General features: G+C 41.3%; 1 protein-coding gene across 2 annotated transcripts in view; it reads right to left on the bottom strand.

Moving 5' to 3' along the window:
- Positions 1-4,516, bottom strand: part of BUB1 (BUB1 mitotic checkpoint serine/threonine kinase) — a 70,275-nt gene extending 65,759 nt beyond the window's left edge. For both annotated transcript variants that reach the window (XM_066377703.1, XM_066377704.1), the window contains exons 1-3: positions 4,431-4,516; positions 655-714; positions 438-576 (exon numbers count right to left, since the gene is read on the bottom strand). In XM_066377703.1, coding sequence (XP_066233800.1) covers positions 438-576; positions 655-714; positions 4,431-4,456 — 225 coding nt within the window. In that variant the 5' untranslated portion in view covers positions 4,457-4,516. The remainder of the gene's footprint in view (positions 1-437; positions 577-654; positions 715-4,430) is intronic.
- Positions 4,517-13,968: the final 9,452 nt, after the last annotated feature.

The raw sequence follows: 13,968 nt of genomic DNA, 5'->3' as shown, positions 1-13,968 counted from the left end.
GCCACTGCATTAATGATTTTATTATTAGAATCATGCCCCCAAGCCTTTATTTCAAGATTGAAGAGATCCAACCTTTTAAAGCCTAACCTGAAGCAGCCTTCTCCTTTTAGTACTAGTTCCTGAGAGCTCATATTTTCTTAATAATTTGCAATGAATTTGGTTTATTCTCAGGAACCCCTCCCCCACACTTCCAACAGGCCTTCTTTTAATTGAATGGTTTCTCCTTTATGTTGTAGCATTTACAGACCTGATACACAGAGAAAGAGGGTTTTAAAATTAAATCATAATACAGAAGGTTCTAATTACACATTTTTGCCCATAAAACTTTTAAAATTTACGACTGAAAATATAAGGAATTAAAAAATAGTCTAAAATGATCTTAAAATCTGGGGAAAAAAGCAAAAGTACAAGATAATTTTGGATTTGATTATACTCACAAATTTTAAACAATAATTGATGAATCTTGGGTCACTGTGGTATTTCTTCTTATCTAAAAATTCTTTCATTAAACGTTCTAATAGAGTTGTCAAGTATTCTTTATTTTCAGCAAAATTCTCTTCCACCCACTGCATATAACTAGAAAGATATAGATAACATTAATTTTCAAGGCAACATATAGTGAGTTTAAAGGAAAGAAATAAACTAAACACTAACCTTTCCCATTCACTAAGTGGGTCACTGCCTTTATAGTTCTTCATATGGGCTTCAAACATTCTAGAAAAGAGAAAAATATGCACATTGGATATTAGAGATAACTCCTAAAAGTAAAAAATATATTTTACTTTATACTTATCATTTATACACCTTAAAATGGAAATCTTAAATATGAATTCAAATGCTATGTAAAAGTTAAGAGCATTCAGTCAGAGTGTTTAGAAGCAGCTTTTTTTCCAGAAGACCCAAGGCCCTTGAGCTTAGCTCTAGGAAGACACAACTGAAAAAGTGTGCCTAGCTCTAGCACCAAGAGTCTCCTCCACTAATCCCCACTGTCACCACCACAAACCTCAGACAGTGCTCACAGGTTTGCTGCTTCCCCTCCTAATGGTGGGAGCCAGACATTGCACTCAGTCCCCTCCCTTCCTTGCTGCTCAGGAGGGTGGCTGAGACCAGGTAGATGAAGATTTAAAGAGGGCTTCTCCTATCAACAGTCGAGTAGAAAAAAAAGTTCTGATACATATATATAATGGAATATTACTTGGCCATAAAAAAGAATAAAATCTACCAACAGTATTAATGGACCTAGAAACTATTATGTTAAGTGAAGTAAGTCAACAGAGAAAGACAAATATCAAATGATTTCACTGAAATATGGAATCTAAAGAGCAAAATATCAAACAAACAAAATGGAAATACGCATGAATACCAAAAAAAAAGACTGAAGGATACCAGAAGGGAGGAGGTTGGGGGGGGACTAGGTGAAAAATGGGAAGGTATTAAGAAGTACAAATTGGTAACTACAAAACAGTCCCAGGAATCTTAAGTACAGCATAGGGAATATAGTCAATAATATTGTTAATAACTATGTACAGTGCCACATGGATACTTGAAAGTACATGATTATCTAACCATTACACTGTATACCTGAAACTAATACAAAATAATATTAAATGTAAACTTTAATTGAAAAATTAAAATAATAAAGAGGGCTTGTGAGTGGGTACAAGAGAGCTCAAGGTTCCAGAATGTTTGCTTTGCAGGCCTCAATGGAATATACTGTCCTTGAAGAACACAGGATGGCAATGGTCATGAATCAGTGACTTTAGGACCTAGAGAAAGAACACTGTTTGCCCCTACTTCCACATACCCAACTACAGCTTCAAAAAACCAACCAGACTAAGGAACCTCACGGATGCTCAGCTGCTAATGAGGGTAAATAAACAAAAAGAAACATGTAAGATAATGTCAGGTGATATTCAGTACTTAGAAAAAAACCAGGAGAATGGGTTAGAGCAGGGGTCCCCAAACTACGGCCCGCGGGCCGCATGCGGCCCCCTGAGGCCATTTATCTGGCCCCCGCCGCACTTCTGGAAGGAGCACCTCTTTCACTGGTGGTTAGTGAGATGCATCCTGTGCTCCTGGAGTACTGTTATGCGTCGCTCACGTACAGTACTACTTCCAGTGATGCAGGACACACGCGTCACGGCTCCGGAAGTGCATCATATCACTTGTTACAGCTAGCAGTGACAAATATGGAACTGGACACTAACCATCTCATTAGCCAAAAGCAGGCCCATAGTTCCCATTGAAATACTGGTCAGTTTGTTGATTTAAATTTACTTGTTCTTTATTTTAAATATTGCATTTGTTTCCATTTTGTTTTTTTTATTTTAAAATATGTGCAGTGTGCATAGGGATTTGTTTATAGTTTTTTTATACTCCGGCCCTCCAACAGTCTGAGGGACAGTGAACTGGCCCCCTGTGTAAAAAGTTTGGGGACCCCTGGGTTAGAGTGTGACAAGACTTCCTATTTTTAGATTAGTGGTCAGGTAAGGCCTGCCTCTCTGAGGGGTATGAAATGGACCAGGGTGGAAAAATGAAAGTGTGAAACTTGGGGTGTTTTTGAAAAAGAAATAATGTGACTTGCTGATTGGACTGCACCACCAGTCAGGCATAAATCAATGTTTCTTATGACTCAAAATCCAAAAGCTACAAAAGAAAAGCTAAAGTCAACTATATACAAATAAAAACCTACATTTCTGTTAAACAATTTTAACTTCCATGGCTAAAAGTCTTTATTTTATTTATTTCTAATTTTTTTAGAGAGAGAAGGGAGACAAGGAGAAAAAAAGAGAGAAACATCAATTTGTTGTTTCACTTATTCATGCATTCACTGGTTGACTCTTGTTTGTGCCCTGATAGGGGATTGAACTGGCAACCTCAGCATGTTGGAACAACTCTCTAACCAACTGAGCTACTTGGCCAAGGCCAAAAGCCTTTTTATTCAGACTTTTTATTAGGCCTTTGCTAGTAAAAAGAAAGACTGGTTTTGAGGCAAGTGGTCTATAAACTACCACCAGCAGCTTGACTATGTAGGCAAGACAACATGTCCTTCCTCCTTGAGTTTTGCACATGTTTTTATATACCAAGTAGGGGAAGTAAGATGCAAAGACCTTCTGAAAGGATTTACATTAGCTATAGACAAACAGGGTGGGAGGAAGTGCAAATTTGCTAGTTCTGGTACGGGAACAGCAGAATGTGGTAGCGCAGATGGCGTTAATTAAAGACTCCTTAATTTGGCTACTTAACTGTGTGCATGGCAGAACTTTCTTGCTGTTCCGATACAACAGCTTCTCCTGTGTGCCCTGACTGGGACGTCTATGCCTGCCTAAACGCTCTATCCACTGAGCCAACCCACCAAGGACTGTGAATACTTTTCTAAATCTTTTTTGTAACTATTCAAATATGTTATTCCTAAAAAATTGTTTCTAAATTTTGAATCTCCCTCTCATGCTTCATAGCAGCTAAATCCCTACAATGTCAGGCCCAAGGTAAACATTTCCTGTTGGGCTACTACCAACCTCACCTCCCCTGCAACAGGGCCAAGGACACGCCCTTCTAAAACGTCTGGTTCATTAGAGCAAATTAGCCTTCAGAAAGCCAAAATAAGGTCAGAAATACCTGATCTCTCCTTAAAAGGAAAAACAAGCTTCTGAAAGTGAACTCCTTGGCTGGCTCGAGTGAAGGCTAAAGAAAAAGTCTTAGAGAAAATAGATTTTTTTGACTGCACTTAACCATCTCAGTCTTCTGATCCCAAAGAGTATGATCCGCTGATGCTGACAAAACTCACCAGCCTGACTTCGTATCACACAGGTTTAACTGTTTTAAATGCTTCTGAAACCATCGGGATAGAGCAAAGCCGTGGGAATTTAAAAAACTGTTAGGAGGCTGCCACCAATCACAAGAGTAGTTTTTTGTTTTTTTTTTAAGTACAAGTCATTCAGAGACTTTTAAAAGTTGACTGTGGGATGACTGGTGAGGACAATTTTATGTTCTTTCCCAGCTGTGTAGAGTTTGGTTTGTTTGCTTTTTTAAAGAGTGGCCGGAAGTGTCTCAGTAAGCCTACACACAGGTTTAGGTTCTGAGTGGTAAGGTTTTTGTTCCCCAGCGGCGCATGCCCAGAGCGGGCCCCTCGCAGGGGACAAGCGGGGCTCTGAAGGCCTCGCAGCTGCCCCAATTCCCCCAAACTGCCACTGCGGCCTCGGTCCGCCGACCTGCCGGGACCTGGGCGGGGAGCGCTGGACACATGCGGGAGTTGGTCCACGACTCAGCGGTCCACAGTCCGGCTGAGGAACGGTGGGCTGGGACAACGCCTAGAAAACGGGCCGGTGGGGCAGAAGACACAGGACCAGGCGGGCTGGGACCTGCAGACCCCAAACTGGAACCCGAGGTGCCCCAGCGCCTGCCCGCCCACCCATCGGACCCACACTCACTGGAAAACGTTTTCCGGGTCGTCCATAGCTAGAGGACGTGTCACCACAAGTGCCGCAAGCGAGGAGCCGCCACCAATTCGAATCTCCGGCGCAGCCGCAGTCGTTGCGGCGAGCGTTTGCCAGGCACCTGGCTATTGGCCTCAACTACAGTCTGGCTGACCAATCACCGGAGCCGTTGCCAGGGAGGCCAAGTCCCGCCCCCCGCCGGCTGCAGCTCCTCCCACTTCCTGTAGCCCCAATTGAACCCAAAGCTCTCTGCTGGCTGATGGGCTGGCTTTCCTGCTGCGGCGAGGATCTCTAGGCTGGTTCAGGCTCGCGAATGGATCTTTTTCTTAGCCGTCCAAGTTGCAACTGGCTTCCCCTAGGAAGGCACTGCGAGAGATAAATACCTATCCTGGACCCCGCTCCAGGCGGAAAGATGGGGTCTCGGACTCTGATCCTGAAAGTGATGCCTCTTCAATTCCTTCACTCAAATATAGTATATGAACCAGAATCACTATGCCTGGTTCATGGAAAAAAAGAAAAATAATACGTATGTGGGTCCAGACCCTGGCGTTGTTGAGGCCGGAACCCGGGGGGTAGATGGGGAGGAGGGTAAAACCAGCACTCCGCAAGAGCATGCGCCTCAGTTCCCACAGCTTTCTGTTCAGCGTCCTTGGCTCTTAAAAGAAACCAGATGGTAATGCCAGGAAAGTTTAGTCTCACAGACTATAATGCAGTGGCAAGGACTTAGGGTGTGGTTCATTCAGTGGTGGGATTCAGACAGTTGGCACTGGGGGTTTGGATAAACTGATACCTACTCTTTAGTTGAGTTTGGCGAACTGGCTGTTAAAATGGCACTTGTGATCAGCGTTCTCTCTAAGGTGGGCGCCTGGGCAGCCAGCCACCCAATGTAGAAATCACAAATTTACGTTCCTTATTCTTTTTTCTTTTCCTTCTTTTTTTTTTTTTTTTTTTTTTTTTTTTGACAGAGAGAGTCAGAGAGAGGGACAGATAGGGACAGACAGGAATAAAGATGAGATGCATCAATTCTTCGTTGAGGTACCTTAGTTGTTCATTGATTGCTTTCTCATATGTGCCTTTACTGGGGAACTATAGCAGAGCAAGCAACCACTTGCTCAAGCCAGCGACCATGGGGTCATGTCTATGATCCTACACTCAAGCCAGCGACCCCATGCTCAAGCTGGGTGAGCCCACGCTCAAGCCGGTGACCTCCACGTTTGCGAACCTGGGTCCCCCAAATCCCAGTCCAACACTCTTATCCACTGCATCACCCCCTGGTCAGGCCTTTCCTTTCTCTTTTTTAGTGTTCATCTGTGAAATAGCATATTCTAAACACCTGTAGTAATGTTCATTCTGTCCATAGGTGAAAAAATTGATGGAACTATGCTTACAATATTTATTCATTTCATAAAACACCTTTAATGAAATACTACATTTTAATTCCCTCGTGTTTGTTACTTAAGTAGACAAAGATAACGTAAAGAGAAAAAGTGCTAAACAACCAGGGGGTGACAAGCTGTCACTGGAAATATCTTAAATAATACTTTTATTGTTGTCAGGTATTTAATATTTTTTCATTAATATTTTAAAACTCTTCCTTATAATCTAGTTTTGTGTGCCTCTTTTATTGTTCTTATTTAAGGATTAAATGTATGAAATAATAAACTACCATTCATTATATCATTTTTTTTATACCTAAAATGGTCATTAGGGCAGAGAACCAGTGGTTAAATTATTTGAATCCCACCATTGGCAAAGGCTCAGAAAAAGATCCTCATGGTTTTTGGCTTAGTGACTACAGCGCGAGGGCAGGTTGGTGGGCACTTTGGGGTTGGTAATAGGTACCATTGGAGACTTCTAGAAGTGATTTAACCAATCTTATTGAACTGACCTGAAAGGCTGTGTCCTGGAATGCCAGCTTTAGAATTTTTTTGTGAAACTAGTAGCTCTGGAGAACAAGTTCTTAGAAAGTATAAAATAAAAAGTAAAGAGACCTCTTTGGAAAGGAGGCCAAATGTTCAGTAAGTATGTGATCTGCTGATACTTCCTATCTAAGAATAAGTAGGAAAAGTCAGCCTAACCCTCTTTGCCTTTGGTCTCGCATACTTTCCTATTCAACCTCTCAAAATTGTCTCATGAGCCACTTGACAAGGCAAGTGAAATATAAAGGGCTAGTCATGTGATTAGTCCTTCTAGAGGCTATGGATATGTTTTACTTTCTTAGGGCTCTTAGGTTAAATACCTAAAAATGATGATTATGATGATTAGTAGCTTATAGAAATACTGATGTTCTCAAAGTCCACAATTTCTTCCAGGGTGTTGATCAATTCGATCTACACAAGTATCTGATTTGTGGGGCTTATTACTCAGAAGATTCTTACTGTTTAGATAAGTGTTGGGTTCTGCTAACCATCACAGGAGTTAACATATTTTTAGTCCCACCAACTCAAAATTTCAGCTTGTGCTTGATAGTGGTTCAGTCATCAATTAGGAAATGTTGATTGAACATCTATCACGCAGTCAGTGCTTTGGGATTTATACCTAATTACAACTTTGTTGTGAGGAAAATGGTTGTGTTAGGCTTGCTCATGGTTTTACTGGCTGCAAGCACTTCACCTGATTAGTGCGTGAGCACGTGGCAGCGCCTCTTGTCTATAGTCTATATAAGGCTGTGGGTGCTTTCTCTAGGGAGCAATTCTCCCAGATCGCTCTCCTGCCACGGTGAGGTGCAGTTTTCCTGATCCCTTGCCTTTCACTGTGAGAAGCAGGTTTTCCTTTATTTGCTCACTTGTCTTTGCCAGCCTCCAATAAACAGGTATGGCCCCATGCTTTCCAGCTCCACAGTTCCTCTACTGTCTGCCCGAATTCAATGCGAACATGCCTGGCCTCAACCACCAGCATTACACTTGTCTAACTCGAACAGATCCTGTTCTTATAAAACTAGTAGTTTTGTCTGGGAAATAAGAATACAGTCATAGAAAAATTGTTTAAAGGTGTTATATATGTGTATTAAGTGCTAAATGAGTATTCAGACTCTCTGCTAGAGGAGTCCAGAGGAGGGAAGAGAAATGGGGCCTGTTGATCAAATGAAGTTTCAGGAGGAAGGGAGGTGTTGGACAGGGCCCTGAAGGGGGGATGGATGTGGGTGGGTTGGGGAGAGCCTGGGGGAGGGCATTTCTGGTGTATATCAGGGTTACTGAGATAGTCACTGCCCTTGACTCTTGTTAATGAGTAATGGAGATTCTTTTTTGAATGACTGGTTTGATATTTTGATTTCAAATCTTAAAGGCTAGATTAAGGAGTTTGTACTTGATCCTGATCTTAAATGGGTCATTTTAGAGCAGTGTTGTGGTGATAGGACTTCATGGTAATTACACTCAGTTCTACCTTGTTTTCTAAAAGCTACAAAAAATAGCCCTCCTTCACTTCTACTACTAAGGGTTCCTCTCCCACCAAGCTTGTTTATGGAGTAGGTATTCTGGGTAGCTCTCCCACACTGCCCCTTAAAAAAGGCACAATGATCCCTTATAAAGCTCTGATGCCAATCACTGTGGGCATATCTAGGTGTCATAGAAATAAGTATTAGGGTTGTCGACAGTGAATAAAAACTGGTATGTTTCTAAGAATGATTTTCTCTTTTACTCAATGACTTCTCTTTGTGATCACTTATGGAAATCCCTCTCTGCCATTATTCTTGTTCTGAGGAAGAATTATATGATCTGTTTATACAATGTGTTTATCTTAATGTCCCTATTAGATTAATGAACCTGGTGGCGGTCAGGGTTTATTGGGAAGAGAAGGAGGAGTGGGCAGTAAAGACAGACACCAGCAATTTGCAGACTTTAAACTAGATTTGGAGATGGGGAATGGAAGGTATAGTAAGGAATCAGATCTCATGGAGGCATAGTTCTTAGGACACAATGACATCTTCAATATGTTGGGAAAAGAAAAGAAAGATAATTTGGAGACCTTGGAGAATTGAAGAATTGACAGAAACAAGCCATTGAAGCCAGAGAAGGCTGTTATTTATTTTATAGATGTGCAGAGTTGGAGGGTTACCAAGCATCTATCCTTGTACAAAGCAAGCCGAAGCATAATGGAAGGAACACAGATAGGTAGGTGGGTTCAAAGGCTAGATGAAGGAGCTTATTGAAGGAAGTTTCATGTGTTTGTTTATTTGTTTTTTCTAAGAGCTTCACTTCATGTCAGGGATAAATGAGGAATTTTCAAATACTTTGATGAAGAAAATCTGAAGACTCCAAAATGCTGGCAATTTTCACAAATCAATATAAGTAGAAAATACCAAAAAGCTGACAAAAGTGTTGTTCGATTTTTAAAAGTTGCTAATAGGAAACTTGTGCCCTTACAGCAGTTCAGCTTCCATTTGTTCTAACCCCACGTTGTCTCATCTTCTCTTTCTGCCTTTTTTTCTCAGGCTTAGTGTTGACAGCATGGTAATTGTCATGGAATATTTGAAAATCTGGTAAATATTCATCCTTGCTTCGTTGATCTATCCTGCCCTTTTGTTCTGGACATTGCTGTTGCCTTAGTATTTTTGTTTCCTTATTTCCCCAAACCCACCTCAGAGTGTGGGAGGGGAGGCTTTTATTTTGAGCTGGGTGCCTGCAGCCAACTCAGCTGTGTCTGATGTTTTCCTTTCCTGCTTCAGAAGAAGAAATGTGTCCCTGGCTGGGTAGCACAGTTGGTTAGTGTCATCTGATATATCAACGTTGAGGGTTCGGTCTCTGGTCAGGGCACATGTAAGAGTCAAGAAATGCATGCAACAACAAATCAGTGTTTCTCTCTCTCTCTCTCTTTCCCCCCTCTCTAAAATCAATAAATAAAAATTAAAAAATGAAGTACTGTATAGTGACAACTCTCTCTTTAAAACTCTATTTACCTGCTAATTTTAATATTTCAAGTTTTTATCTATCTAAAATGATTAATAGATTCTATAAATTATTAGGAAGACCAGTAGGTGAAGTATATATTTTTATTGGTATTTGGCCTTTCAGTGACTTGTTATTCCAACTTCATAATTTTATAAACTTATTGAACAAGGAACAGCAGGCCACTTCAGGGGACATGAGCTCCAATCTTGACTTTCCCAAGCACCAGCAATTGGGCAAATAATTTTAACTCTTACTCTTGGTGTCAATTTCCTGATCTTTCAAATGAAAACAGCAGTATCTCTCCTTGTCTTCATCGTGCTTCTCTGACTTCCACTGTCCTATAAACTCACAAGGTTGTACACTCAGTTTCTGATCTTTCTTGTGTTGTCACATGATATCAAAGATAGTGTTGTATTTAGAATAGAAAAATTATTATGTTCCCTTGGTTCTGCCTATTTGACACAAGCAGATAATCGCAGATGGACTAATATCTTTCTTTCCCTGGGAAATTCAGAGCAATTTAGAATAACAGTATTAGATGTGTTACTGAAACCTCATATAAGATTGAAGATGTATTAGCAGAATCAATACAGAAAGCTGATGAGTGATTTAAGGGACTATAAAATGTTAACAGTAAAGCCGATATGTAGGAAGGGAAATATGTATAAAGCCCCATGTTATATCGCCTTGTTCATCCGAGAATGTGGTGTGACTGCAGAAGATGCCAATGTGGCCAAAACCTAGCCTCCATTCCTGTATCATTGCAGCCTGGGAAGAAGAATGGGGGTGTGGGGAAATCCCAACAGCCTTCCCACAACAGCCTTGTCAGGAACCTTTGATAGAATGTTCAGTTGTGCATGCTGTCCTGGCATTTGTATAAGGGACCCAAGTGATACCTAGATGTTGTTTCCATGTGGGACATGGTTCTAGACACCAGAGATCTTACTTCCTTCTTCCTTATTGCAGGCAACTTGGTTCTTCATAAGCTTAGTCCTGCAAACTGAGCACTCATTAATGGCTGAATATATTTTCTCCAAATTTCCTACCTTAGCTCTGTGCACCTCCTCAGACATCACCCCTCTTGTCAGCAGTAGAGTCTTCCTTCAGTTTCTGCTCTGGACATTGGTTGAATCCTTCCATTGCTGTGCAAATTGTGCTTCAAGGGGGTTCAGCTGTTGGATTTAGCAGACAAGGATTTCAAAGCAATGATTACAAATATGTTTAAAGAACTACAGGAAACCATTAAAGGAAGGTGTGGTTGTGATCTCATCAAATAGATACTATCAACGAAGAGGTAGAAATTGTAAAGGAAGACCAAACAAAAATTCTGGAATTGAAAAGTATAATAACTGCAATGAAAGATTCATTAAAGAGGCTCAACAGTTAAATTGACAGAAGAAGAAATCAGCAAACTCAAAGACAGAGCAATAGAGATTACAGAAGCTGAGGAATAGAAATTTAAAAAAGAAAACAAAGAACAATGAACAAAGCCTCAGAGAAATGTAGAGCATCATTAGTGCACCAACATACACATTATGGGGGCAACAGAAAGAGAGGAAAACAAGGAGGGATAGAAAAACAGTTTTGATAATAATGGCAAAAGATGACCAGAAAAAGAAAATGACCATAGTAGAATGCCTCAGCAGAAACTCTGAGTAGTAGACCAAAAGCATTCTTCTACCATCGTCCAAGTAATGGAACCGACTGAGGAAAAGGAGCAGGGAGACCAGCATCTTGGTTTGCCCAGAACTGAGGAGCTTCCTGGGAGGTGAAACTTTCAATACTAAAACTGCCAAAGGATTCAGACTGGGGTGTAGTGGGACACATGGGGACACAATAAAGCAGCTACCCAAATCACTCATTTCCCTCCTGAAACACTAGCCAGTGACCACACTATTTAATTAGAGGCCATGCCCTGTTATGTCATCTGAAAATAAAGGACTGATGGGACAAGCTCCAGAAGACTCCTGGCTCTGACACTTTATGGGTCTGTGATTTCTACAAAACACTCTGAAGTCCTCTGTGAACAGTGTGTGCCTTGCCACAGAACCTGGACCCCTAGACTATGATGTTCGCACCTCAGGTCTTCATAAAAACAGAGTCTATAAAGTTTTCCAACCACCAGGCCAGTCCTGTCTGGGCTACATGATATAAGGTAGGACTGAGAACTCTGTGAGCCCTGGGTCCTCTGCTATCCTGAGTGAGCCCTGCACCCCTGGGAAAATTAGTTCAACTTGTTTTTACATTTGCAGAAAGAGCTTGAAGAACTTTGCCTGCCTGATTCACACAGCCATACCAATATGCAAAGAGTCAGAGTGTGTGGGACTGCTCTCTAAATGTTCTAGCTGAGGGCCTGTCTCTTGCACAGGGCCAAGGGTCTAGACACAATGCAGAGTAAAGCCAGCAGCTGCTCATGGCCTCATTCTTGTATGGAGGGCCTGGGACTGCAGGGTGGCCTCCAGGCAGAAATCCAGAGGCCATCCTGGGTCCATTGCAAAAGACTTCTCAGAGGCCTGTGACTGCTGGGATCTCTCTTCCCTTTGAGGTCCAGTTATGGGCACCCTGGATCTTACCTCAGCTTTTTACTACTGGTAGAAGAGTTAGGTCTGCCCTGAGAAGTGGGCTGCTGTGGTGGGGGGGGGGGGAGAAGAAGGGGGGAGGAAAAGAGAGTACAGGGAGTGCTGATAGACTTCTGACACTAGCCATTTCCTGCCTTTTTCCAATTAGGATGTCCAAGCCTTCCTTAAATTTTATGAACCAATATATTTGCATTTTGCTGAAGAGAATTCAAATTGGTTTTAATTACTTATAACTGAGGAAGTTCTGGCTAATATGGACAGTTGAAGGAAGACATATTTTATTTCTTCTCCTCCCTCCCTCCCACTCTGGGCACCTGGGAGGGTTGTGTTACTCTGTGTGCCTTGGTGTAGGTGTAGCAAGTGAATGGAGTGGTGCTTGTCACTTCATCAACATACTACTCTTCTCTTGTCCTCTGAAGCTGCATTAGTGATATTTCAGATGAAGTAAGAGGTAACTTGCTGGGCATCCCCAAAATTCATCAGAAGGGTTTTTTCTTGTTTTCTTTTTTATTATTGATTTTTAGAGAGACAGAGAGGGGTAGGGGAGAGAGACAGACAGACAGAAGCATTTATTTTTTGTTCTACTTTGTTGTGTGTTCATTTGTATCTTTCCATATATGCCCTGATTGGGTATCAAACCTACAACCTTGGTGTTTTGGGATAATGCTTTAATCGACTGGGCTGACAAGCCAGGATCCACCAGAGAGGGTCTCAACAGGAACTCAAGTCTGACTCTTCATTCTATCCTGGTCAGAGGGAGCAAAGAGCTAGAATTTGAGTTTCTTAAGTTTTAATTGGCCTTTGTTGCTCCAAACACTTCTCAGTTTTCTTTTACTGACAGGACTAGGCAAGCAGTTGCCTCTTGCAATTCTAAAAGGCCCAGGATTTTGTAGTCTTTGTTCCCTTCCATCCTTCCTTGCAAACCAGTCAGTTCTTTTTTTTTTTTTTTTTAATAAATTTTTATTAATGTTAATGGGATGACATTAATAAATCAGGGTACATATATATTCAAAGAAAACATGTCCAGGTTATCTTGTCATTAAATTATGTTCATACTCCTCACCCAGAGTCAGACTGTCCTCTATCACCCTCCATCCAGTTTTCTCTGTGCCCCTCCCCTCCCCCTAACCCTCTCCCTCCCTCCCTCCTGCGTCCTCCCTCCCCCCACCCCTGGTAACCACCACAATCTTGTCCATGTCTCTTAGTCTCATTTTTATGTTCCACCAATGTATGGAATCATGTAGTTCTTGTTTTTTTCTGATTTACTTATTTCACTCCATATAATGTTATCAAGATCCCACCATTTTGCTGTAAATGATCTGATGTCATCATTTCTTATGGCTGAGTAGTATTCCATAGTGTATATGTGCCACATCTTCTTTATCCAGTCTTCTATTGAAGGGCTTTTTGGTTGTTTCCATGTCTTGGCCACTGTGAACAGTGCTGCAATGAACATGGGCTACATGTGTCTTTACGTATCAATGTTTCTGAGGTTTGGGGGTATATACCCAGTAGATGGATTGCTGGGTCATAAGGTAGTTCTATTTTCAGTTTTTTGAGGAACCACCATACTTTCCTCCATAATGGTTGTACTACTTTACAGTCCCACCAACAGTGGGTGAGAGTTTCATTTTCTCCGCAGCCTCTCCAACATTTGCTATTACCCGTCTTGTTGATAATAGCTAATCTAACAGGGGTGAGGTGGTATCTCATTGTAGTTTTAATTTGCATTTCTCTAATAACTAATGAAGATGAGCATCTTTTCATATATCTGTTGGCCATTTGTATTTCTTCCTGGGAGAAGTGTCTGTTCATGTCCTCTTCCCATTTTTTTATTGGATTGTTACTTTGTTTGTTGTTGAGTTTTATGAGTTCTTTGTAAATTTTGGATATTAGGCCCTTATCTGAGCTGTTGTTTGAAAATAACATTTCCCATTTAGTTGGCTGTCTGTTTATTTTGATGTCAGTTTCTCTTGCTGAGCAAAAACTTTTTATTCTGATGTAGTCCCATTCATTTATCTTTGCCTTCACTTCTCTTGCCATTGAAGTCAAGTTCATAAAATG

Source organism: Saccopteryx leptura, chromosome 3 (genome assembly GCF_036850995.1).
Source record: "Saccopteryx leptura isolate mSacLep1 chromosome 3, mSacLep1_pri_phased_curated, whole genome shotgun sequence".
NCBI classification, from domain to species: Eukaryota; Metazoa; Chordata; class Mammalia; order Chiroptera; family Emballonuridae; genus Saccopteryx; species Saccopteryx leptura.
This window is presented reverse-complemented; position numbering and strand designations above follow the sequence as displayed.